This window comes from Oculina patagonica, chromosome 3, assembly GCF_052425735.1.
Source record: "Oculina patagonica isolate OP01 chromosome 3, crgOcupat, whole genome shotgun sequence".
NCBI classification, from domain to species: Eukaryota; Metazoa; Cnidaria; class Anthozoa; order Scleractinia; family Oculinidae; genus Oculina; species Oculina patagonica.
The window spans coordinates 13,504,249-13,531,640 of record NC_135760.1 but is presented as its reverse complement, the minus strand read 5'-3'; the positions used below and the strand labels follow the sequence as shown (position 1 = coordinate 13,531,640).

At 38.3% G+C, this 27,392-nt stretch overlaps 5 protein-coding genes and 1 long non-coding RNA gene across 6 annotated transcripts in view; 3 read left to right on the top strand and 3 right to left on the bottom strand.

Moving 5' to 3' along the window:
* LOC144646750 (cytochrome P450 3A2-like) overlaps positions 1–8,920 on the bottom strand; it is a 28,970-nt gene extending 20,050 nt beyond the window's left edge. Inside the window, exon 1 of the mRNA XM_078506434.1 lies at positions 8,788–8,920. The gene's annotated coding sequence lies outside the window, so the exon portion shown is untranslated. The remainder of the gene's footprint in view (positions 1–8,787) is intronic.
* LOC144646781 (2-methoxy-6-polyprenyl-1,4-benzoquinol methylase, mitochondrial-like) overlaps positions 1–27,392 on the bottom strand; it is a 120,745-nt gene that overhangs the window by 80,089 nt on the left and 13,264 nt on the right. The gene's annotated exons all lie outside the window — the stretch shown is intronic.
* LOC144646742 (uncharacterized) lies at positions 2,068–9,715 on the top strand. The gene is made up of 10 exons (XM_078506424.1): positions 2,068–3,882; positions 4,470–4,642; positions 5,200–5,377; positions 5,848–5,961; positions 6,050–6,155; positions 6,921–7,209; positions 7,374–7,431; positions 7,580–7,704; positions 8,200–8,283; positions 8,766–9,715. The coding sequence occupies exons 1-10, from the start codon at positions 2,734–2,736 to the stop codon at positions 8,947–8,949; spliced, it is 2,460 nt and encodes an 819-aa protein (XP_078362550.1). The 5' UTR covers positions 2,068–2,733; the 3' UTR covers positions 8,950–9,715.
* Positions 10,703–22,072, top strand: LOC144646739 (uncharacterized). Its single transcript, XM_078506422.1, has 17 exons — positions 10,703–10,847; positions 11,777–12,115; positions 12,965–13,084; positions 13,966–14,433; positions 14,835–14,903; positions 15,231–15,328; positions 15,879–16,059; positions 17,008–17,097; positions 17,578–17,675; positions 17,830–18,001; positions 18,092–18,244; positions 18,507–18,721; positions 18,983–19,217; positions 19,724–19,915; positions 20,250–20,336; positions 20,765–20,845; positions 21,636–22,072. Exons 1-17 carry the CDS (start codon positions 10,803–10,805, stop codon positions 21,720–21,722), a joined length of 2,730 nt encoding a protein of 909 aa, XP_078362548.1. The 5' UTR covers positions 10,703–10,802; the 3' UTR covers positions 21,723–22,072.
* LOC144646805 (uncharacterized) lies at positions 22,075–22,932 on the bottom strand. Its single transcript, XR_013569478.1, has 2 exons — positions 22,514–22,932; positions 22,075–22,224 (listed from the first exon to the last, which is right to left on the bottom strand). It is a non-coding gene; the product is annotated as an uncharacterized LOC144646805 (long non-coding RNA).
* On the top strand, positions 23,679–27,165 carry LOC144646718 (3-galactosyl-N-acetylglucosaminide 4-alpha-L-fucosyltransferase FUT3-like). The gene is made up of 2 exons (XM_078506400.1): positions 23,679–23,774; positions 24,975–27,165. Exon 2 carries the CDS (start codon positions 24,978–24,980, stop codon positions 26,256–26,258), a length of 1,281 nt encoding a protein of 426 aa, XP_078362526.1. The 5' UTR covers positions 23,679–23,774; positions 24,975–24,977; the 3' UTR covers positions 26,259–27,165.

The following is a 27,392-nucleotide window of genomic DNA, read 5'->3' as shown; positions in this document are numbered from 1 at the left end:
AACAACATACTTCTGTTGATCGAGGGGCCTAAATGGGGTAGAATGTAAACTGGGATTTGGGCAAATTTTCACTGGGTAAATGGGATTTGGGTAAATGGGATTTGGGTCACTGGGACTGCAGTGGGAATCACAAACAAAAAACAATGGAACTTAGACTGGCATTTGGAAAAGTTGGGGAAACAATAGGCTGGGAAATGGGGTTTGGGCCAAATTTGGGCTGGAAAATGGGATCCAGATTACTTTCTCCTGCAGAGAGAGATCCACAATGGGCCTTCACTCCATACAAGATGCAAAACGTACAGGGAACTTTAGGGGTTAATAAAAACTACTAGACACTTTGGAATTCGGCAAACTTCTTTAATGTATAAGAATCCTTGATGATACTGAACTTCAATTACCTGATTACCTATTGAACTGGCCAATAGGGAAAGAAAACGTAAGAGAAATTAGCCTGAATTTCAGACGTCTCTGAAGTGAGCCAGGCGAATCTGAAATTGAGGCTAAAGAGAAATCAGTTTTATAATTAAGCATTGTAGTTTTGTATCGTTCGTCTTTCGTATGAATATCCCCATATGATGTTTCTTGTTAAAATCATACTTGCCTAAACTACACTTTTTTTTATAAGAATCTAGTTTATAAGAATATCGAGGCTGAAATTTGCGATTTTTCAAGAATATCGTAAGAATAAACCCGAGGCCGAGATTTTGAAAAGAATATAATTTTGAGTTAATTGAAAATTTGTAAATACAATACAATTAAATATATTTTTAGTTGAAACAAAATCAGTTGTTTTCATTTCCTTCATTATATCATTATATCTCTGTGAGGAATTCCTTGTTTAAAGCCAAACGGCCAAGTGTTATCTGACGCGACATCTTGATCTTGCTGGCTGTAACACGATGCAGATCTGGACACCAATATTTGCTAAAACGGAAATGTCAAACGGTATTTTCTAAGAATGTTCATGTGAATATTTTCAGCCTAAAGTCAGCAGAAAAATAAAAATATTCAGCCTTGGTCGGAAAAACTGTATTCTTATAAAAAAAAGAGTGTAAGCGACTAATTTCTCCTGACTAGTTTCAAGCTAAGCCTCTTCTTCAGCAAGGACTGAATGAAAAGAGCGCATTAAGAAAGACGATACGCAACAAATTTACGTATTCCTTCTCTAGGATTGATTGATGTAGTTTTCGTAAAAACATGCATGTTCAAGTTTTACAATCGTGTAACTCGGCAAATACGTAAGACTCACAATGTAAGCTCGCGATCTTTAGTTTTAGTGCCAGTGGATGCCTTGTCGAGTTCCAGTTTAGTACAAGTCGGGTAATCAGTGATGCATCATTCACGGGTCAGCATTCTTGATTTACCTTGCTGCCTGTTTGCTGTCGCCGAATCTTCTTTGTGCCCCTTCCCTCATTAAAATCCGCTTTGACCATCATTGATGTGAAACTGATTCCTAATACACACCACGCAAAGATACACCCATTGATTCACATTTGCCATGAGCGAAAAAGATTCGGAAAACAAGAGACTTAGAACTAAGAAGTAAAAAGCTGACTGGAACCGACTCAAAAGATAATGGAATGTTTCCAGTTTGTAATAAAACGGTAAAAAAAATAACTTTCATTTGTCGCTTTTGTTGAAGTCGGTTTTTGCGCCGGGGAGTTAGCACTTTCCAAGCTTCCACTATTACGAATCGTTACAGTTGCAAAAAAGATTTCTCATGGCAAGAAACGATCATTTTTGGATACATCAAGCAAACGATATCTACCGCAGTTTATACTCCTGACCAATAACAGGAATCTAGTGGCGAATGTTTTACGTGTTCTCTTATCGAAACACCTGTTAGATTGTCACGCTGTCAGAATGACGCGCAGCGTAACTAAGAGGACAAAACCTCGGGTTTATCTAATTAGGACTCTTTTACACCTTTAAGCGTTTTTCTTAAATTCAAATTTATGAAGTAATCGTACAAAGGGGCTAGAGAGGGAGAATGGAGCACTCTCCGCCACAAAAAATCATATAAATTAAAATTCATAATTATCTATTTTAGTGTGTTTTTAATAGCAGGTACCTTGGATCAATTCCAGGGAAAACACTTTTTTAATTATAAAAGCCAAATGTTTACCTAACAACGACGTAGCACAAAAAATTCACATTGCAAAGACGCGCACGAGAGATGTGTCTGAAAAAAGTTGCTTCGAGCAATTTTTCAGTGCAGTAGAGTGTACGATGGCGCAATATATGACAGTTGAGTTTTCCTTTCCGCGCAAATCGGTCTCCTTAAACGTGCAGTGAAACAGCTATAATGCGTTTAACATAACTTGATATTATTTATTCGTATACGCTTTCATTAATTTTTAAAAGGCCTCAAAGTTATAGCGTCTCCCCTGCAGGGGTTCCAGAAACGTGATTAGTTGTCATCATGGACCCACAAGCAGAAGAAGAAACGCCTTCAAAAGGTTGCATTACGATATGTTTTGAGCGCATAATTCGAAAGTTGATAGAAATCACACCAAAATACATGTACTTCATACTGGCGGCTGATGGATGAGCTGTAGAGTTTTTGGTTTGTGAGGCGTTTGTTGATTCGTATTTAGAGATAACTTCTGCAACTGAACGCTTCGCATCGTCTTATCAAAGACATCAAAGGACCTGCAAACTAGTAGCTCGTTGTTGGTCAAACTTGTAGCTCGTTGTTGGTCAAGCTTGTAGCTCGTTGTTGGTCGAGCTAAAATGGCCCTGCGACTCCACAACACGAGATTACTCGATGAAGGAACCTGCTGTTTTAATTTTATCTTTGAAGAATTTGCAAGTGTTGGAGACATTGTGTACTCAAAGCCATTCTATTTCGCTGGGTGTCGGTGGCGTTTGCAAGGAGGAGTGAAGGGAGGGCAGTTTGGAGTTTTTCTGCGGTGGCTTGGCGGTGGAGAGTACACCGATAAAACAAAATGCAAGGTTAGTTTTTCTGTGGAAGTTATCAACCACAGGGATCCTTCAAAGTCCGTGAGAGCAGGAAATATGAATGATGTGGATGAGTTTACAAAAGTACCCTTCGGTATTGGTTGGAGCAAGCTAGTTCCTGTTGAGGAAATCGAAAAGCCTAACTCAGGCTTTTTAGATGATAATAATTTGTTTGTGGAGATCAAGTGCGCTATGGTGCAGTTTGTATTTGAAGATAAATTGGTGATCAACTTGTCATCTCGTACAAGCCATGTGTCCAGCACAAAGTTTTCTATGTACGGCGAGGAATGGTATCTGGTGCTTTATCCCAAAGGTGAACCGAAGAAAGACTCGGCTGGCGGCGGACAACAAGAACATGCTGCAGTATATCTGCACAGGGAAGAACCTGGCGTGTTAAGATTCAAAGCTACCTACTCTATTTTTGTACGTGGAGGCCGTGAAGTCCAAGTCAGCCATCACTTCTGCAACAACAATGCCAGTATAGCATTTGGTATCGAGAAGTTTAGCCGCACAAAAGATCTTAAGGCCATCTCAAAAGGAGGAATGGTGTCCATTGGAGTCAAAATCACAAGCATCGAGCCTTACTATTACTTTGGATTTGATACAGAATGCTGGTCACCTCCCAATGACCTTGGAGAAGGGTGCTCTATAAATAACGTGTTTCCTTTAACTCTCAAGCCGAGCTCGAATGACAAGAAGATGTTGGATTTCAACCTGGTGTTTGATCCTGGCCCCAAATTTGAGCACTCTGAATTGGAGGACAGTGCTTATTACATGAAGATCCTTTGGAGCGTGAACGTGGTGTGCATTAAAGATCACAACAGAAGTGCCACCGTGAATTCTTGGGATGTTCCTGGGAGCAGTGCATTCTGTCACAGCGAAGATGAAATGAGTATGAACACAACGCTAGAATTAAATGAGGTGCGGAATTCTCCCATATCAACCCTCCGAGACCACGAGTTTTGGTTTAACTCTAAATACCCCCCCTCCCCACTAACCGATTATACTTAGCCTCTTTCTGTAGAATGTGGGAGGCGCGGTAGCCAAATCGCTAGTGCGCTAGACCCACGATCCAGCGATCCCATTCGAGCCCTGGTCGGGGTCATTGTGTTGTGTTATAGGGCAAGACACTTCACTCTCATAGTGCCTCTCTCCACCCAAGTTTATAAATGGGTACTGGCGAGTTTAATGCTGGAAGGGTAACCCTGCGATGCGCAAGCATCCCATCCAGAGTAGAAATACTCCTAGTCGCTTCATGCTACGGAAACCGGGATAAGCTCCGGCCTGATGGGCCACTAGGCTCGAACGCAGACTGAGCTTTTCCTTCTGTAGAGCTCTTTCTGTGTTTCGTGCATTAGCGAAGTTTTGATTCTTCTTTACTGACTTACCGATCGTTTTTGTTGTTTAAATTCCCGCCTGCATTTGTTTTACAGAAAAGATGGGCTCTTTTGGCAATTAATTTGTAGCTTGCACACGATAGTTCTTCAATACCTTTTTGTTTTCACCAGGTCCTGAATCCCTATAGCCCTTACCTAGACGATGAAAAACACCTTGGAGTTCGGCTTCTTATAAAGAATGCCAACGAAGTTTACGATCCTCTGCTGATCAACTCCGACAAACACAGCGTCGCAAAGCTAAGAGAAATAAATGCTCAGACAAAGGCTACAGTCGAAAATTTCTGGTAAGCGGATTAGTGGTTTATGGTCAAAAATTATCATAGAGTGGCTTGTCTGCTACGAGAAGCAAAACTAAAACGAACCATGCCTGGGATTTTTCCACGTTTCCCGCGCTTTGCACGTGCTTTTTTTGCTTTGGATTCTGATAGATTCACTGCATTGTTTGCGTTTGCTCGTTTGCTGCGATTGGTTAGAATCGTTGTGTAGGTCAGCTGATACGTTTCACGTTTATCTCTTGACTATCAGAGTGCAGTTTATACCCTGGGTGCCAGAGTTTTTTTTCTCTTTTTGCAGGAAAGACGCTATTTGTGAGTGGCGAAGCCCCGATAGTCTTTCCTGCAAAAAAGAAAAAACCCTCTGGCACCAAGGGTAGAATGTAGCGGCAGAAAAAGGAAACAATTCACTAGAAGAAATGTTCAAATCATTTCCAAATACTGACACCTTCATGGCAGGCAAGCTGAACATTTGTTAAATCGTATTTGATGATCTAGACAACCGTCAGTGGATGTCATCAGTGCAAATAACTTTTTCTGAGATTATGTTCATTGTAATTATTTCAAAGGAAGGACCAACTGGAGGATGTGAACGCTGAGAAAGACCAAATTATAGCTGACAAAGAAGACGAGATTGCAGCTAGAGAGGAGGAACTTAACAAGAAAGAAGCAGCGATACAGGCGCTGAAAGACGAGATCACTGAGAGCAATGAATACCTTGCAGAAATTGAGAGCACTGTTGACGAGGTACTGAAACCATACTCAACTGTGTCCTGTGGGCATCAACCAAAAAATCCTCGTCAAAACTGTGACGATCTTACCTTCCTGTTTCATACTAAATGAAATAAAAAAATACCCGTCTGGCGAGGTCCCCTTTTCAATGCCCTCCCAGACTATAATTCTTCACAATAACAACCTACCCGCTTAGTAACTTTAAATTGTTCTGGGCATAGAAAGGACATGATCACGCGGAAAAACAAAACAAAAAATAGAAAAACAAAAAAAAAAATACAATCTTTTTATTAAATTTCCGTAGCTCAGTGGATAGGCCACCCGCCCGGTCACGGATTCGGTTCCCGTCAGGGACTCGGGATTTTTTATTTTTCTTTGTCCCACGCTCGTGTCATGATTAATATTACATCTTTTTCGTGACATTACTTCTTCTAAAAATATTTGTCCCACACTTATTTCTATTGTTGTTTGTTTCTCTTGTCCAGATTGACGGGAAGAAGGTAAGCAGCATAAAGGATCTCATTCATGAAGCTCAACCGGAAGAAGACGAACTCAACAAACAACAGGAAGTTGCAGAAAAATTAAAGGCTTTCTTAATGGTAAGTGTGCGTAATCTTGTGTTTCTGTTTCAGTTCTGAGTTGGCACATGTAGAATAAACAGACCAAGTGTTCTTTGTCATCCCACAGGAGCATCTTCCATTCAGCATCAGCCGCATTTCAGTTGTTGGTGCCGCTGGACAGGAAACTACCATCAAAGGAAACCAAGAACTTGACTTGGCAGTGTTTGTTAAAGGTACAGAATATGGGTGTCTTTGCCACTTTCTCCTCCGCATATAAATTTCCCTTCAGGGCCTCTGTGGAAAAAGCATTCACCATATGCCTTCACAGTGGTTTTATTAAGAAATGGACAATGGGGCACACGGTAACATATGGTTCATTCAATATCACCCAAACTTTCTCGAGAATTTACACAAGAAATTTACATGTTTAGTTCTTTACATAGCCTTACGCAAAATGACAACACAACCAGTCAGAGCATTCATAACTATCATCATCATCATCATCATCACCACCATTCATCATCATCATCGTCATCAACATCACCACTCATCATCATCGTTTGTATGTTACTGTAAAACTATAGGTTTGAACAAAATACTTTGAATTGGGCAGAGTTGAGGCACTGAACTATATTGGCCGAAAAAAACCTCAACGTACATCCACTTAAGGCTTTGAACACGTTTTTAGACCCTTGTTGCATTAACCTTTTTCACATTCCTTTAAGAGGAAAAAAATTTTCGAATAGAGGCCAAGTACCACCACAACACAAATGAACCCGCTTCCCGTACACAGCCACAACCTTGGCGACAAGCTGAAATGCGAAGCCACAAGAAAGCAGTAATTTTTACCTCAGTTCACCCAGACACCATAGGCTTGACTGACATTTTAGCGTACCTGTGCTTAGAACAGGTTCAAACAAATTACGCATGTCTGTAACAAAGCAAACTATGGAAAGAACCAAGAAAGTTCTTTTATATTATTTGTTATCGTTTATTAGAGCTTCCAAGAACTGAGCACAAGAGTTGGTTACCAGCCATAGTGTTCACTATCAAGACCTTGCTAAAACAGGAAGGCTCCAAACAAGTCGAGCAGGATGCAGATGGCAATGAGCCAGCCACCAGCACACTGCCGCCATGTTCAGACTTCATGACCACTTCAACAGCTGTGTTATTTAAATGTGACGGCGTCAATGTAGTGCTTATGCCAGTTAATGACTGGGAGCCAATGGGTGGATACACGGCACTGTACAAACAATGTATGACTCAGCCACCAGATGCACAGCTATTGTAAGTAGTATGTTTACAGGACTCACAAATTTTACAAATCAAACAATGTTTTGCTGGATTTGAAATAAGAGATTTGTTCTAAATATAATAATATTAATAATAACATTACAACCACACATGGGTCATGCAAATTCATCAATATTTTCTTCTATATGTCTTTTTAGCTACAACACTGCAGTCTGTGAGAGACAAACAGAGTTTATAGCCATGCAAAATGCAAAGGTATTATAAATGAAATGATTCAGAACATGTTCTGCTATTTTTATCTCATTATCTTAAACCTCTGTAAGTGTGGCATTTCACAGTCTCTTAAGATCGTTTGCAAATTGCTTCTTATAACAACTGTTTCTTGTTATTGTATTTATACCAGTGCAAGGAGCTGATTCGAATTGTAAAGGTGTGGAGTAACAGTGTAGCATGGCGGAATTCCTCGTCCACACCCAGTCAGTACCTACTGTGTTTACTGGTCACAGCAGCTTGTCAAGTCGTTCATGAGTAAGTATTTTCATTGTTAATCATAGTTTATAACCAGGATCGGAACGACATTACCTTTTGAAATTATATTTTTATGCAAAATTCATACTTTTCTCACAAGGAAAGTGATCAGTGCAAAATGACTCTTACAGTGTTGACCAGTGTTTCAGTAACAGAATGGTTAATAATACCCTAATCCAGTGTATGTTCAGGCAGCATTTCAAAAACTGTTCACTGAAAGTAATTGTTTTAAACACCACGACTCTGCTTTGTTTGGTGCCAAATAAATTTTAGTACCTTTCACAATATTTGCTATAAATGGTAATAATGGTTTAAAAGCAAGATGTTTAATACTTTCTAGTTCTGAAGCCAAAACACTGCATTGTACAAGCTATAAATACAACTAATTCAAACTATATATTTAAGAAAGACAACATCTAAAAATTTGGCACCAGATACTAAAAGTTTTTTAATAATAATGTTTCTTTGATCTATCACTGTACTGTACTTGTGAAGGGATGGTGATCAGTCCCAAACAGTGAGAGCAGACAAAGATGTGTTTTTGGAACTTGCAGACATGGTTGGTGACGAGTCACTAGAGTAAGTTTTCTCACTTTTACTAGCTTGGGTGTTCTTATCCTACAAAGCCCACTGTTTTTCTTTACAGTCTAGACACCTACTCTTATCATCTCTTTGCATATAATTATTACCAAGCATTATAGGCATAAAATGCGTGCAGAGGGCTATGCAGCTACACCCCTTTGCGCACATGGTGGGCCCACACTAGTACTAGGTATGATTTACCATCCCTACCAACTACTACTTATTTTTATATTATTTATATTATTTCTTACAAACTGAATTTGTGGCTGTTTGACTGCATACATGTGATTAGTATGGCAAATTAATAATTCAATCAATTCTATAGCCTCTAAATATTTTGTTGCTTGTGTAAGAAAACATATTTTGGCATATTGCCAGCAACAGGCTTGTTTAGTGTCCACTTTTTGTGTTTTTTAACTTCTTTTTTAGTATCAACATTGAAATAAATGCATTTTTTATTAATATCACCTTTCATTCAGAGTTTTCTGGAATGAGTATTACCTGGCAGAAGATTATCCCAGGGAGAATTTTCCAGTTCCATTTGATCTGCCGATTGTTCAAGACCCTGCTATCCCATCACACAATGTGGCCTCTGCTGAGCTGGAGGACTGGGCACAGTTCAGGAGAGAACTATCTAAATGGGTAGCAAAATTAACACTTTAAGTCTGCCAAACAAACTGTTGTAACAAACATGTGAAAGATAGCTGGAGGTGCAGGATAATGGCTTACTATTCAACAACTGCTGTTCACTTATTACTGTACTGAGCCTGTATTTGAAGAAAGTGCTACAGTACAACTCTGATAACAAACAGATAGCAAATGTGGTGCAACCAGTAAAATAATGTTTTTTGGTACAACTGAACATTTTCATATTGTGGGATTTGTTTTCCTTTAGGTTTTTTATACCAATTTTTACTGGCACAATGGAATGACATTGCATAGGTTTTGTAAAAATACCTTACTGAAGAGATATATAAGAAAAGGAGGGTCACATGGTTAAAGGACTCGTTTAAAAAATTATTTTAAATTTGTAAGCAATTTATAGCATGTTCCATCCTATATAACAAATAGTGCAAGATTTAAGTTTCCCATTTACTTTTTGTTATGCCTGTATAGCGAGGATGGCAAGGTTGTAATGATTTTTTTATTGCAAATAATAACTTTTGAAGTGTTTGTCTAATCACCATTTTTAGTTTAAGAGCTACAGGTAACTAATAAATATTTCCAGTATTACCGGTAAAGCAGATTCATGTTTTGTCAACAAACATGATTAAATTGTAAATAAAACAGAATTAGCACTAAACTATTGATAATCGCTATTCACTTACTTCCAGCAGTTGATGATCTTTGTTGTGTAAATTAGCTCAATCCCTGCCAACCATTATCATCACCTGCATTGATTTAATTCTAGTAAAAAAGAAAAGATCTACCAGCTTCTCACTCTTGATAATCCGATAATCCCATTACGAGACAGGTATAACAGCTTTCTGACTCTAATATTCTCCTGGGGGGGGGGGTTTACTCTTTTGGTTTCATTTTTATTTTGTCTCTTTTTGTATAAAGATTATCTTTTTCGATAAGAATTGAGAAAAATAAACATTTTTCTATGGTCTCACTAAAAGTTGTACTCTATTTAAGATTTTTAAATTTAAAAACACTTATGGTACAAAATATGTCCTACACCCGGGGGGAGGTACTCCCCAAAATTTTTCATGGGGGCCAGCCTCTGAGTCTCTGAGCCGGACCCTGGACCTGTTCCAGAGAAAATAAGGGTTTTTTTTAGCCTGTTTCAGACAAACATCGGAAATATATGTACCCTGTTCCTGACAATATGCACGATGGAAAAATATATAGATATAAAAAACACTGAAGAATAGCACAAAGTGTTCACTTGACTTCGTCTGTGGCATGAAGATAAAGTGACGAGGGGAGTAGAGTTTCGTCGCAGAGTTGCCTCGTCTAGATTTTACCCAAAACTAAATTTTTCTCAAGAAATACGTCATGAAGAATGTCCCTAAAGAGTTTCAGAGTTCCTAGATTTCAAAATTTTCCCGAACTTAGCAGTAACTGATATGTTGTTATCTGCGACCCAGAAGAATCCCAGAACCCCCCACATGCCCTCCCAGCAAGATCTTGCCTCGTCTAGCTACGGCAAAGGTATGGTTACGGCCCTGAAGAAGCTTAAAAAATGCACTAACTTTGACTTGGAGAGAGCATCTCTCACAGTGTTCATGTGTCGTCTTTCTGCAGCGGGTATAGAGGAACAAATCTGAGAAACAACCCCCTAACGTAGCTAAAACAGCCAGTAGTTTGGTGCCAGTGACCGATCCTATTACGGAGAAGTATTTTTCATGACCTCTTATATGACAACATTATAATCCGCTGACATTCTCTTTGGGGCGCAACGTGATTTCCACCAATCAGATCCTTTGTTAGAAGACGCGTGCATTTCAAAACTCGTTCATCGGACAACAGCGCAAACAGGTGAACAACAAAGAAAAAATATCCCTGCTACAATGTCAAGAAGTCCGCTAGAAGATCAGGAAAATCTACCTATCGGGGTAAATATTCGTAATCTGTATTTACAATGTACTGCGATCATGGTCAAGTGTAGCTTTTAATCTGTGAATTCAAATCCATGGCCAGCTGTCTCGATGTATATTTTAGCTTAAGCTTATGTGTTTGCAAAATGTTAATTCTTCTCACGAATTTCGTTGACTTGGATTTGTAAGTTAATTTTTTAAGCTTAGCTAAAATCTGACTGCCAAACTTTATTAATTGTCGAGTGAAATAACTCTGGAGTGTTTTCACTCCACTTTTACGCAATGTAAACACAGAATATGTATATAACAGCAGAGTCTTTTGAACGAATCCCAAACGAAATTCGTGTAAATATCTGCGCGCAGACGCGAGACAACATGCAAGAGGCCGTCATTTCTAGGAATCTCTGATATATCAACAATGAAGTCAAAAAATTAATCCTGGTTTTATCTTTCCATTATTTTAGCATTTTTACAGTTATTTCATTGTATTGTTTCGACTGTAAAGTTTGTGTCTTTTTGTTTGTTGTCTCCCCCCTTTGAAAAAGGAATTTTTTCGGTGGCCCCGGGGTCCCGGGAAATTTAATTAGTTTTACTCCCCCTAAACATATCAAAGCTATCTTCACAAACATTTTTTGTGTCTTTCTTTTGTCCCGTAACGCTTATAAGCTGAATTGTAGTGCTCAGCACCCCCAATTTTGTTTAGTTTTAAAATTCATAAGGGGGAATTAATAAAGGGAGAGGGGAGGCACGCATTAAATCGGGAGGGTTGGAATCTCTGAATGTATATTAATATATCATTTATGGCCCCAATAATCCATTGTAGTATGTATTGTAGCAGCACTGTTGCACTTGAAGATGAAATAAACTGAACAACCATTTCAGCGTATAAAGTGCAAGAAGACATGAAATACTTAATAGACATGAAATGATTGAAATTTGATTGACAGGTAGCAGCTCTGATCACTCCATCCAGACACCCACTGAAGAGAGTTGCAGACAGTCGTGTGAACAATGGCACTCCAACCAGACTGCAACATTCAGACATTTCAACAAAGATACTGTTTAAACGCAAACAAAAATCAAAGAGACGTAGTGCCCCGGTGCATAACTTACGGCAGGTAATACCTTCCCTTGTCAAGGCACTGGTACCCTCTCCAATTCGTGAGGAATGTCTGAGTGAAGACAAGGAAAACAGTCATGGTTTGCCTTCTTGCAAAGACAAAGATGTATCTGTAGAAGATTTTGTGGAAAATGTCGTTGGGAAGATTGTGAAAGAAGTGGAAAAGGTTTGAATTAAATCTGTTCCAATTAAAAAAATATTTTTTTATTAAAATATGTATTGTACACAGTGGTTTACTGATCTGCAAAAGCACAACTTGAATACATGTCAAATAATTGCTTTTTAAATTGCAGATTTGATTTTCATTTTAATTATTTAATTGCTGAGTTAGTTCTGGATTTCAGGTGGCAAAGGCTAAAATCAGTTCAACACAACTTGAGTTGCAACAACAGCTTGCAACACAGCTTGAGTTGCGAGTTTGCAATTAACAGTAGAACAGTCATATCTTGCCATATGGACAATTGGAACTGATCTACATCCACTTTTTGACATTGAATCATTATCACAGTTTGTTACATAATTTTTTTGTTACCTGCCAGGAGAGCATAATTCTGCTGGGATTTTATGCTATAAACAGTAAAAGGAAAATAATAATAATTTAAGGGAGCCCTTGTTTTTAAAAAAAAGTAATTTGATTGAAACATCTGGCAGGTGTCATTGGTAACAGCATTGAATCCCTGGAAATAAAAAATAAAATTGAATGCCTTGGATAGATTTTATAATTGATAAATGAGTAAAAAAGAAAATTAAATTTTATTAATAATATTATTTTTTAGGTGAGTCTTCTAGTCAGAATGAAAAGTGTTTTTTTTTTTTTCAATTTTAAAAATTTAATTATTCAAAAAGGCCTTTACATTTAACACCTGTTCAAGGCCCACAAATTAAGAATTCAAAACAGTCAACTGAAATTAGCATAAATTAATGTAAAGTATTTTTTTACATATGATTGCAAACATTTTCTATGTAAACATTATAATCTAGACTGATATAAATTGCTGTTTTCCTAAATTATCAGAATGAATCAAAGTTGAAGACAGAATCCATGCCCAGGAAAATGGAAGCTAATGAGTCGATAATTCTGCAGATGAATAAAGAAAGATTACGACTCGAGAGGCAGTTATCTGAACTGATGAAGGCAAGTTGTTTCCTCTATTTGATTATAGCTATTAAATCCCTCCTAAAAAATATTATTTTGTTTAGTACAACTTGCAAGGATTTTGAGAGTTTATTGTTGGGCAGCTCAGTAAACTAATGTCCATGATATGAGTTTCTGCTCACCTGAATGTCACACATAATATTAAAATATCAGAGTAATGGTTTGGTTAATTATTAGCCATAAGGTTTGCTTAATATAATCATTTATGATCAGTGATCTGTTTTTCCTGCAACCATAATAATCACTTTAGCAGGCTTAGAAATTTGAAGTTCCCTTTATTTGGGTTTCTCTAAGTTCTTAGTCAGTAAACAGTTAAACATGGACAGTGTATTTGTGAGACTTTGCTCAAACTGGTCAAACATTTGACAACAGTACAACAAATGTCAATTTATTTGTTTGCATACTGAGCTAATTGATTTTGAATGGCTTAGAAACCAGCTGTATAATTACGCAGTACATACCTACTGTAAAGGTTCTATAGCCTCAGGTGTAGTACTTCCCCTTGATATAATGCAGGGCTGTGCTCTAAGGGCGCCTGGGTGCCTCAGGCGACTAACTTTCGTCTTTGGGCGACCAGATAATCTTATTTCTTTCATACAAGCTTTATGCAGGGCACCCTGGATCTCATAGTTTGGAATCTTTGGGCTCCTTGTAATTTTTCTTAGAGCACAGCCTTGTAATGTAGGAAATTTATAAAAACTGGCAAGAGAAAAGGATTTACCGGTACTTTTGTCTTAAGTCAACCTGTGTAACTTTCCTATCATAATTTAAGCTTTTAAGATCGAGCTGGGCACCCAACATTTCTCACAGAAGAACCTGCAATAATATTATTCTAAGACCACAGCTTGATTATCTTTCAGGAGCAATTAAGAACAAAGAAACTACTGAATGCTTCCACTGCAACCACAACAATAAACACTGGTGCACTTGAAAAGGAATTAGCATTAAAAACAAAAGAGCTTTGTGAGCTACAACAGCAGCGTGATCAGTTACAAGAGATGTTATTAGAACTTCCTGGTTTGAAGAAGGACTTACAAAAAAGCAGGCAGGAGACAAAGGGCGTCAGCGAAGTTCTGTTCTCAAGTCGTAAAGAAACTGCCCAACTAAAAGATCTTGTGGCTAAACTAAACAAACAAATAAAAAACAATAAAACTGTTAGTGAGAATTACAAAGAGCTTCAAGAAACTTTAGAGAAGGTAACACAAGAAAGAGATAAAAATATTTCTGAAGTGGAAAGACTTAATAAACTTGTGGAACAGAAGGACAATGAAGTACAACAAAACAGGATGCATTGCATTACATTAAAAGGACTGGTGGATAGGTTAGAGGTGAGACAATTTAAATATTTTGTTGCATAAAAAACAGCTAAGCAGTTGAAAATACCCGAGTGTGTCTAGCCGAAGAAATAATTGTATATTGCAATTAGTAAGAAGAATTCAGTTATAAGATTAAACTGTAAGTTCTACCTGTTGGCTCTCTCCCATTCTTGACCCTTAAGCATGTTTACACATTAGAGAAAATTGGGTATGCACCTGTTAAAAAACAGACCAGACATGACCACTTTTGTAAAGAAACAGTCAACTTAATGCAGGTCTCACTGTGTTCTCAAATTTATTGTTAATTTCAAAAAAAAACTTTCAAGAAATGTGTCTCATGTAAATACTAAGAATATATTGTTTATTATGCAGTTATATAGTCATTGTGAATTTTGGTATTTATTTCATGACAGAATGCTTCTTCAGAAGCAGAGAAATTTGTGGCCTCAAGTAAGGAGAATGAAACAGTACTTCAATATCAGGTGACTTGTTGTCTGAGTTTTAAAAATTATTAAATTTACTTTTATGGTGAAGCACATATGACCACACCTCCGATCCTTTGGAACTGTACATAGTTTTTCCAGCACTTTGTACCTTTTTTAGTAATAATAACACAGAGATTTTTTTTCAACTCGCCAAAGACTGTGCTGCTAACAGAAGTTGTAATGTAAAATGCAGTTTAAAGCATAACTGCAACAAACAAGAAAACTTGTAAGATCATTCCATGTTTCTTTAAATTTTATTACTGGAAAAACAATGTATTTGTAACAGGACACTATTTATATTAGTTATTCTCATATCATTATCAGATAGATGAACTAAGTTTGTCTTTAGAGACAAACTCACAGCTTCTAGAAGAGAGCAGAAAACACTGCATGGACAGAAACAATGAACTCAGTAAATCAAGGTAACAGATACTCTTCCACTAGAATGAAACATCAAGTCAAAAGTTTGCTTTCAAATTAGCTTGTTCTAGGATATTGGGTATGTTTTTTCTTTCCCTGGGCCCAGTTAATCAAAGGGTGGATAACACTGGATAAATCACTATCCAGTGGATAGCGTAGTATGTTTTGTCAACAGTTATCCACTGTATAGCAATTTATCCGGTGGATAGTGTTACCCACCCTTTGAACAACCAGCCCCTGATCCCTTAGGATATCACTAAGCATATGTGACAAAGAAAAGGCCGTCAGACTTTTCAACAAAGTGGTTTTTTTATTTCAGTCTCTCAGTGGTTATCAAACTCAGGACTTGCAATTTATACAAAATAGTCATATTTTGGTTAACAGTCAGTGGCCAGAGATCTTTTATGCACTGCAAATTGTGTTGATTGGTCATTGCCCCAAGATTGTAGGTTGAATTCCTTAAGTATAAACATTTGGCAATTCAAGTTTTTGATTGTTATACTGATAGAGAGCTGCTACATTAAGTGCAATTTTTATTTTTACTGATTTCAGAGAAAGTGAAAAGGAGATGAAAGAGCAGTGCGAGAAGCTAGTTGGACAAATTAATTATATGACAGCAGAGCTAGACATTCATAAAATGGAAATCTCACGCCAAGAAGATGTTTTTAACAGACAACAAAGAGAAATAAATGACTTAAAAGTGAAGCTTGCCACCTCACTGGAACAACTGGAGGTATGAGCTAAACCAGAGAAATATAGTTTGTGAATATGTTTCTTTTTGAGCAAGGCCTTTAACCTTAGGCAGAAGCAGCCTTAGGGTGTGAATTTTGCAGACAAAAATTAATTTTTATTATTTTTTCAATGGCTGTTCCTTTGTTGCATGCAGTCGTATTGCATTTTATTATATAAACTGCAGTGATATAGCGAGTGGTAGCAAATCGATAAAAATGGTATCACACATGTGTGGATAAAAATGATATCCACACGTGTGATATCATTAATTTTATTAACAATCAGCTCGCAGAGTTTGCCATGTTTCAATGCTTAATGAGTAAAAGTTTATAGATATTAAGTCGAAACATCTTCGCATCTTTCTCGACAATCTTCGGTAATATTCAGAACTTTTTGGAAAAGTTTGGAAAATGTTTGGAAACTTTCGTATGACCTTCGGACAACATTTTGAAAATCTTCGGAAAATGGTCGGAAATCTTCGGAAATTCATCAAAAACATCATAATTAGTAGGTTTATATAATAAACAGAATAATACATGGTTGCTTGGATATATGAAATTTATCTTCACGTGTTCAAAACCGATATCTCACTCGTGAGCTATCGATTTAAACACTTGAAGATAAATTTTTATATCTCCGCGCAACCATGTATTATCCTCAATGTATATTCATTATGAAGCTCTTTAGCAAACCTGATTGTGTCTAATCCCAAAAGACAAGAGCTCTTACAGTCACATGAGTCTCGAATAAATGGTCTTTCATTTAAAGAAATATTTGACAATTTATATTATCAGTATCAGTGTATTTTATACTTACAGTGTTTCTTGTTGAAATGTGTACTTACAGAACTGCTATTTGTGTTTTTGTCTTGATACCTGCACTCTGATGCCCTTTAATAAACATGGACAAATTGTGATTGTTTGTGTTTTTATATATTGCTGTTGTGTAGTACATACAGTGTCAACAACAGGAAATGAATGAATTCACTGAAGAAGAGCGAAGAAATCTCGAGTTTACATTGTCCGAAATGGAAAACCAGGTAATTAACCCGTTTATCCTTAAATGTGACCCAGACGTTTCTCTCCGATTTACGTATAAGTTTTCAACAGTCGTTTCCTATCGCTACTTTCACTGAACAGAGAGAGTCGCAACATTCAGGTGGCTAATATGTGTACCATTTTTGGGTTCTCGCAGTATCAATGCTTTGTTGTGCATACATGTCTGCTCAACAAAGCATTGATAATGCGAGGGATATAGCATTGATGTGCAATGTATGATCAACAGCACTGAGAAGTCTCGGTTTCTCGAGACTCTCTGATTTCTCGAACCAATTTTCGTTTCCCTTGGATAGTACTCGTCTGTAATTCTACCTCCGATTTCTGGAACCATAGTGATTTCCTTTTCCCTGGAATCAAGAAATGGGGATTCTACTGTATTATGGGTATTGGGAAGGAATCGTGTTGAAGATCACTTGTTTCACTTGACTTAGCTTACAAACTGTCTTTTTTTGGTTTTGCAGTTAAAACTAAACAAACTGGAGAAGACTGAATTAGATGCATCTTTGAGGAGCAAGTCCGAGAAATATGAAGAACTTGTAGAAGAAGTAAAATTCTCAAGGTAGCTACTATAATCACGTGATTGTACAGAGAAGTGCTCAGATTATTTTAAATCCACACTGCAAGATAAACAGGGAGACGTAAACCGTAAGTTAAGTTTTTCTTGATTTCTTCTTCTTGAAGACGCTCTGATTGCACTCTTGCTCTTTTTTCAGGGACCTTTTACAGGACAAACAAGAGGAACTGGATGCTACTCAGTCCCAGGCCCACTGGATTGTCTTACAGCAAGAGGCAATTATAGCGGACACCGCAAAAGAACTAAGCGAGATCTCTGATCTAGTCAACGATTTGCTTTGGAAATTTAGTAAAGAGTCTTCTCTCGAAGAGGTATGGATAAGAAACAATTTTTTGACTAACATACCTCACGAATTTAATCTTATTTGTAAATTATTTTGAGTTTTTTATTTCTCATTCCAGGTCGATGATAAAGAGAAAGTGACGCCGGAAGTGCCTATCACGAGAAGTCCCGGAAGTGACGTGAACAACAAGTACTATGTGCCTGCTAATTCTCTCGTACAAAGTATTTTGGAGGCAAGAGCGATGAGAGACAACGAGCTGGAATTAAGACCTGTAAGTAACAATAATAATAATTTATAATAATAATTTAATACGTATTCGGCGTAAATTATCATATGAATATGACCAAAGGCGCCTACAACAATAATCTAAAACTTAAAAAAAAAACAACAAATTTACAGCCATTATACAAGAGCATAACAATTATAAGTAAAATAAAATGGAAAAAATAGTTACTGAAAAGTGAGCAATTTAACGGGTGTTTGAAACTCGTTGATTACATTGACATTTCGATTTATTTCTTTTTACATGTCAGCCGGAGACACGTTGTGACAAATTAAGTCCCATTCCTGAAGCAAGCGAAGAAGAACAAGATTGTTCTCAAACTTCTGAAGATGAAGAGAAACCGCCCTCACTGACCGAGCAGGCACTGGAACTTAAACAAGCCCTGAGAAAGCTTGCGGAGATTTGTGGTGACCAGGCTTCCTCGGTCCAGACGCAAAACACAGTCAAGAGACTGGAAAAAGAGAGGTGTGTTGTATTGATTTCGTCATCATTTGGAACAAAAACGGCGTTTTAACAAACTTTCTTACTTGTCAATGAACTGAACGACAACAAAAAAGTTATATAATGTTCCAAGTTGTGTGTCGCAATGTTCATGAGCATTTTTGCACCAGTTCTTTTCCTCGTTTGAACTCGGGCTAGGAGTGAAACAAGGCAGCACGGACTTGTGTTTCTCTTAATTAATTCTTTCCATGATACTATAACTTTTCTCTTTTCATATTTCCCCAGGATTTTATTAGAAGAACAGCACAAGTCTTCTCTTCAAAAGGTCATGTCACAACTTGAAGACTCGAGACTATCTGAAAATAGTCTGCGCCGGGAAATCTCACGAAAAAACAACCAGATATCTGCGCTACAACAGCAACTGGAAGAAAGCAGAAACGACTTACAGCATTCGTTTAGAAAAATTGATTCACTCAGTGAGCAGTGTGAAAAGACGATTGACCAGCAGGCTAGAATATCGGTAAACTTTCTACTCTGTATGGTGTTTACCTTCACATAACATAATTTTTAAGAACTAAGAGAAATATTATTAACAATTTTGTTTAAATCTTAAAAGTATAATAGGAATTTACAGCGGCACTTCCGCGGTGTGGCTATTCGTCTACTGTTTCCATATCGAATTGGAATTTAGAAGTGTTGGTTTTTGGGAGGAAGGAAAACCGGAGAACCCGGAAAAAACCCTCGGAGCAAGGACAATGGTTTCCTTCCGTAGTGCTGAGAGCCAACATAAGAACAAGCAATTGCAATTACAATTTATTGGCTACTTTGACTTCTTCGTCCCGCAGACTGTCCTAGCAAATAATCGCGGTAAGAAAACCGAAACAGGTTAAAAACTTCGGTGTCAAAGAAGGCTCGAAAAGCAACGGAACAGTTCTCCAAGTTTTTCTTGATTTCTTCGCTAATTGTTTTACCTATTTAGACAATCAACGTTTGAAATTTTCACATGGGTGTCTGTGTATTTTCTAGGAGCTGACTGCAGATCTTCGACGCTTCTCCGACCAAGTTAAAACGCTTGAAAGAGAGAAAGAAAGCTTGTCACAGCAGTTGAAAGAAAGCCTCGCCACGTTAGACCAACTTTCACAGGACCAGCCTGATCTCAACAAAACACAAGATGTTCTTGGAAAACTGCTAGCAGAGAAATTCAAATTAGAGAACAAGGTGATGCAAAAGAGTTTTTGTTATCAGTCTTTTCTGCACATGTAGTTTCTTTACTGTAGTAATCGAAGTAGTGACATGTAGTGAATTACGACACTACCAAACAGGACCCTGCCTCGTACCCAGGTGCCCCTCTCTTATTCGCAAGGAAAAATGGGCACGAAGGGAAGGCGAAAGGAAGAGAGTCTCTTCTTTCTCCTTCCCATGGTCTCTCGCGCTTCGCATTCGTTCATAACAAAAAGGCAGGGACCCAATGAATTCTCGAACATTAGCCTCGTAAGTTAGACCTTCGGTCATCCAGTGTAAGGTCTGATGTTGTAGATATCTTTTTGCACAGGTACAGCAGCTGAAAGAGAAATCAGTGGCATATCGACTGGAGACTCAAGACTACATGACAGAATACAAACACAGAACGGAATCCAAGGTCAGATCAAGTTCTTCCCTTGTGTCTTGAAAAAAACGCCAAAAAATAGTACTGTTTACATTTTGCTCTCCCATAAACAATTCAGTTGTGTTCTGGACGCATTTCGTGTAAGAGCAAAGGTACTTATCTTGATCAGAAAGAGCGGTAAAATCTCCTTTATAGGACTACCATAAGTTCCGCGCTCCCTAAATTCAATAGTAAAAAAAATCTCTAAAGAAATTTCGAGCGACTGTCTAGGGCATATAAACAATTATCTAAAATGGTGAACAATGTGCCAGATAGAAGAAATATGTTCCATACGTTTCGGGGTAACTGCCCCTTCTTAGTGGAAAAAATTGAAAAGCCAGCTGGCATTTCACTTTTGAAATTCAGCATTTAAAATCATTTAAATTCAACCTGACTTTCTCGCGTCTTTTGTTGTTGTACAGATTCGAGTCCTTGAGGGCAACATTCAGAAAGCTGAGACAGAGATCTGTCGACTGGATGCTTTGGTGGAAAAGATTAGACTTGTAAGTAGCATAGACAACTGGCAGTACGGAATTTTCCTTCTGGGTCCCTTGCAATCGCCTTGCTGGAGGCTAAAAATGTTGCGGTGAAACACATCCTCGGAGACCCAGGGGCAGTTAGTGGGGGCAAGGGGAGACTATACGGGTGAATCCGAGGATGAGGAAAATAATACGCAATGTACACAAGTGCAAAGGTTCTATCTCCAGCCGTTTTCTGTGGAGGAAAGCAATCGCACAAAACAAGGTGAAGGTCAAGCCTAACAAGCCCAAAGTATTTTGTTGCTTTTGTGCGACATTTATGCATCAACGATATGTCATATATAACCTTTCCCTGTGAATATCATTACATACACTCGCACTGTGGGCTCCATTTCTGCCGCCTTCTCGAGCCCGGTCTTTGTTCCTGCGGCCGGAAATCGAGCCTACTCGCACTGCTAATGCTGGCAAGTCCGTCCCATATGATAGACCTTCATATTGGACTACGAGTACGAGATTGAGTACAAGTACGACTTTTCCAAAAAAAAATTCGGGTGCCTCCTTTAATCAATTATCACACCGATCTAACGTTTATTTATGTCTTAGTCAGCATCAGGGAAGAGTTATAGTTTGGGGGATATAATTGTGTCGAAATTCCAAAGTCGAACTCGTACTCGATCTCGTACTCGCAGTCAAATCTGAAGGTCGCTATTGTATGGCGCTACAGAGCAAACCCCTCCCCTCCCCCAACCCTCCAGTATCGCTGTTTCTTTTAATGTTCTGAAATTAATTGATTTTTGTTTTGTTCAATCTGTAGATCCTGCACCAGTATCACGATGTGATAAGAAGCTGCCCAGATCTCAGCAAGCTACTTTCGTTTCTAGACGGCGAAGACATACAATAAACTACTGCCACCTTGTAAACCGCTTCATGTATACATCACCATGAATAACCATTTAGTCTTTAGTCACTGTACAGCACAATCTAATACTTTATTTACTGTTAGTATTGTCGTGCCTAAGCTGTGTCTCTAACAGTTTTAGTTTTCTAGTTGCTAGTGTTATACTGATTACTCCGAATTTGTTATATACAGTTTTGATTTTGATTCTTACGTTTTATCGTAGCCGTCGGTATACCCCTTTAACTCAGGTGATCTACACCGTGCTTTGTGGCTTAGCTTTATTCTGTTTGTGCAATGAGCTTTCTCTGCAAGCTTTTATCATTTAAATATAGCCATAGTGCGAAGTTAATCTTGTTTAGTATTCTTCTTTGTGTACTCTTCTAAACCAGTAAAAGACATTTAACCCAATGTCTGCTAAACTCCTCAAAAGGCGTGCATACCACCATGGCCCTTGAACCACTTGTGACGTCATCACTTCACAAAAGGAGATGTTTTTCACGATCATCTGATAAAGTACAAAAGTCCAAAATAAAATAAGCGCGATGTGATAAATTGAGCCAGAGATACACGCATTCTATCTAATATCGAAGTAAAACTTGAGCTTCCCTACAAGCTCGACTCCTACCATAAACACTTTTTGTTAAAAAATGTTCACTTTTCGTCAACCTTTTGCCCGAAACATGTCCAACGGGAACAATAGTGACTGAAAGGCCAACAAAACCATAAAAGTGACGGAAAAGGAGGCAAAGAACGCGAAAAAAGTTGGCAATTAGCAGCTCTGCAAAATTACATACATTACCACTGCCATGAAAACGTGAAAAACATTTTTGTCCCACATCGACGCGTTCAGCACTGGGTACCGGATTAAAAGATACACCCAGCGGGGAAGGGCACGCCATTTTTGTACCGGACTGATTTGGCTTCACCTACCACCCTATGGGGACAAAAAATATTCCTTGACGTGAATCATTGGCGCGTTTTCTTAAAGAAAAAAGGTGTGTGCGATTTTATTTTACAGAAACTGTAACGTTATTGGACCGTGAGGACGATGAGGTAGAACGGCGGATGGATGGAGTTTTTGTGGTAAAATTCGAGAAATTCCCAAAACCAATCGAATGCTGGATGCTCGTAAATTCTCCTTCCTTGCTTTTAGATGATACATGGTGGGATATATTAACCAAAAATCGCTTACATTGCCAATAACACGATTTAATAAAAGAAAACACCACCTGTTATTGTTTCGTAAATTTTATTTAGTGATTTCACCGACACCTTTATTCATCGACAAAAAAGTTTCAGTTCTAAGTTCCACACAAATTCTTATATTTTTTTAGTGTCTTTATTATGAAAATATTATGCTTGGACTTCCTGAAGAACAATGATACTCCTGTTTTGCATTTTGCCAAAAACAGTCGTTTAAAAGTAACACACCTTAAACTGAGTGAGTATCTTAAACAAAGAATGATTATTGAATGAATTTCAGCAGAAGTTTCTAATTCCTAGAACTGCTAGAAGAACTTCTGGTTTCAGATATATTAAAACGACGATTTTGAATATTTAAGCCCCTACATGTCTCCGCAGAAACGTCTGCTCTTTTCACTGCACATGTCGCCTCAGGAGATGCAAATTTGACTGTGAATAAATAGGAATGGCTAATGGGTACCTTGCAAAAAAGAGTGCGGATAAGGTTTAAATTGACGTTGTTCAGTTGTATTTGTTGCTTCAGGGTAGGGTTTTCCCACAGGATGAGCAAAGCTTCTTTCATCTTGAGCTGGAAGGTAGTACCGGCTTGATCGCCATTTTATATCTGAAACTTGTCGTGACTTTCCTGCTGTCTAGGCCATGTTATCACCTGTTTATATTGAATGAATTTCTGAATAATTTATCATGCAAAGATCAAGTTTCATAGACGTCTCTAACAGCCCGCGGGTCTAACAGTAAGCACTGCTTAACGTGGGGTATTGGTCAAAGGGACGGACAAACCTTTAGAACATCGTTTTCCATTGAAAGAAGAAGGAAATAAGATCTGACATTGGTATATACGGCAATAAAAAGGTAGGATTAAAGGCCATCCCATGGCAAACGGTGACACATTGTTGCGCGCGATGTTTCTTAGGTGAGCAAATGAGCCGGACACAAAACAAATGTTTTTGCTTCCATGCTGTGCAAACTGGAAACATTTGTTGCGGATACAAAATGTTTCTGAAAAAACATCAGAAACATTTTTTGTGTCTCCGATATATGTTGCGCGCAGGCAAACAGATAAACATTTGTGTCCACAACACAGGGCCTTAATGATGTTTAATGACAAAACTCATAGGTTGATGGTGGTTAACGGGATTTAAACATTTAATTCTTGTAGCATTTTGGTTTAGTTTCAGTGAATTTAGTTGAGGTTTAGCTTACTGTCCTTACTCATCCCATCATAATTTGGAGCAATATATTATGGTTAGTGGAATTGGAAATTAGCACGCGGCACAACCTAAAACGTGGCATTAAGTTTCTACGAAATTGTAGACAGTTACATGTACTTTTCTTTTAAATCTTGTTTAATTTAATTTTACTAGGTCCCAGAGGTTTTTTCTTCTTTCTTGGGAAATAGAAAAGAAAACAAATCCCTGAAACCAGGGTACAAGCTTTTACAACATACCGTATTTTCATTGGAAAAAACTCATTAAGAAATTTTTTTTGAATAAAACATAACTCTTTATCCAGAAACGATGGCAACAACCAAACCTCTATTTAAAATGTCAATACCACTTTATTTTATCCATATTGGAGTAAAGTAGCTCATAGGGACGTAAGCCTCTTCGAAAAACGCCGCTTTAGAGCTGAAGTGTGTTGAATTAGCACCGCACTATTCTTCAGGGGTGGCACGCTTAAAATTTCGAGGACGGGGCTTGTCGTAAAAAAAAATTACTGTTAACCCTTAAACGGTAACGCAAATGGACGCGATCTCAAATTAAACTTGCGTGCAGACGTGCGTTGGCTGGCCAAATTCATTACTTAAAGTAAGCAGCAAGAATTACGTTCATTTGCGTTGGGTAGCCAAACGCAGGTTTGCGTGCAATTTTGATCTCGACCAAAGTGAACGCAAGTGCACGTAAGTCTTGGCCAAACAGAGACGCAAGTGGACGCAAGTTGAAAACTTGCGTCTCCGTTTAGCCAGGCCTTCATGTGCGGAACTTATTGCGCTAAATCGAGAACGGTGCCTTTTCGGGTAAAAAACTGATAACATTTTTTAACTTCCTTTAGAACATGAATGTGCTGAGAAGAAAGCTGAGATCCATTTCTTGTCACTTGCAACTTACAAGAAAACAGAAGAAGATTATCCACTTCTCCTTTTACACGATCTTCACGATTTTTGCAGTTCATCGAATTTTTCATTTTATTCAAGATATAAAACCAGTCCACGCTGTTGATGAGATACATCGAACCACTCTCAGACCGTACGAACAAATAAAAGAGGCCTCTGTGGGGGAGAGAGATCGAACCAAGTTGATCCTGGTACACACTCGCTCTCCATTTATCAAAGATCCTTGGGGACCAAATAACCCTAAAGATGCCATGAGTTACAAATTTACAGATTGGGACGGCACCACGTGCGAGGAGTCAAGATGTCGAATTACGTTTGATAAAGATCTACTCAACATTAGCGATGCGGTTGTCCTACACGCAGCATCATTCTCTTCCAAACTACAAATTAAAGAAATAACAAGGAACAGAAAACCCGCACAGAGATGGGTCGTTTACATCAAGGAAAGTCCAGGATTGGTCCCAATATTTGCACGCTGGAACGGAGTGTTTAACTGGACTGCAACATATCGGCGAGATTCAGATATTTTTGTCCCTTATGGTCACTTCGCTCCATTGACAGTGAAGCAAAATAAATCAAGTGTTCAACCAAGTGACGAGAAAGTGAACTACGCACAAGGGAAAGATAAAATGGTCACTATTGGTGTCAGTAACCACTGTGGAGGGTACAGACTTGAATTTGTTCGTGCTCTCATGAAACACGTGGACGTTAGCCTTTTTGGAAGGTGTGCAGATCAATTTGAATCGAATAACACCTTCGATTGCCCCAAAGACCTGGGAAATGGTTGTCTTGAAGAGCTTCAGCGCCACAAATTTTACCTTGCAGTTGAGAATAGTTTGTGTGTAGACTACATAACAGAGAAGTATTGGAGGAACTCGCTGGAGCGAGGATTGGTACCGATAGTTCTTGGAGGCGCTCGTTACAGCCCTGAGCAAGCTATTCCAGGTTCTTTTATTAACGCAGCCGACTTCGATTCCCTTAAAGATCTTGCAGATTATCTTAAGTATCTAGATAAGAACGACACCGCTTACAACCAATACTTTGAGTGGAAATCCAAGTACAAGATTGTCAAGTATCAGTTTTGGTGGTGCCAGTTGTGCAAGGCCCTTCAGGATCCTACAAAACCTCCCAAAACTTATCACAAAATTTCAGAGTTTTGGGGAATAAAATCATCTTGTCGAGTTGACAAAGAGCGCATTGAGAACATTATCTCAAAGGGCTGAGGCAAGACTTGTGCTCAATGTAAGATACGAAATTTGCCGCGTAGAGCCATATTTATCTGATATTTCACACTTCACAAGAAACTAGTCTCAGTATTGTGGGATAATAAACCTTTCCCCCCTTCCTTTCCTAGGTCAACAACAGTGCAAGTAGAACGCAAAATTTAGTTCCTTTTCACACTTTAGTCAACTTGCAAGAAGGATTTGTCCATTCTCATCCCCATAGCCCTTTTCGTTTCTCTTAGCCCACATGGCCTTTGCACGAGAAACGAAGGGCTCTGGAGACAAAAGAATTAAGAATTAATTCAATTTTTTTTGGATTGGCCGTTTAAAACAAAGAAATCTTGAACAGAAGTCGAACTCTTAGTTACACAGTAAAAAGAAACATCACGACTGCATACATGAAGACCGGAAGTCCTAGAATCTAGATATCAAAATCCTCTGTCAGCAGAGCCTTTCGTTTCTCGTGCTCCAACTCGTCTCCATCCATGCGGATCCAGGGTCTTCTCAGCGACGATTTTCATAGCAATATTGATATAGTAGGCAATAAGGTACGAGAGAGTAGTTAGAACCTTACGAGTTTTTTTAATCACTTCGACATTTATACAATATTACAGGGAGAGACCTGCTGCACTACTGAAATTTAGTTGCAATGAAAATATATAGCAAGGTATGTGCAGCTAAAATTTTTTAAACGGGTGATAAAGTTAGTTTTCTTGATTAATTTTTACATTCCATTTTTCTCAAGCCAGAGTTAAATTGTTCTCTCACTCCACCTGAGCCTTCTGTAGTAATTATAAAGTTGCTCTTCACAGATAGGTGGTGTCAGAGTAGTTGCTGGTTGATTTTTTTGGATTTTCACACGCAAGTAACAACCAATCTCAGACACCAAGGGACTGTAGGTTGGAGAATAGACCATTTTAAAGTTGTCTACTCAGTGACCTGGCCTTCGAATGGAAGTGAGGCTGGAGGAGACCTTGTTTGGATACAGAACTCACTTCTTCTGTTTTGTATATCACGTTGTTCTGATACTAACCTGTAGTTTTAATTTACATGATAAAGCAGAGGTTCGTATCAATGCAAGGTCGCCTACAGCCTCCCTACCACTCAACAACAGCCATCCCTTTGAAAAAACTT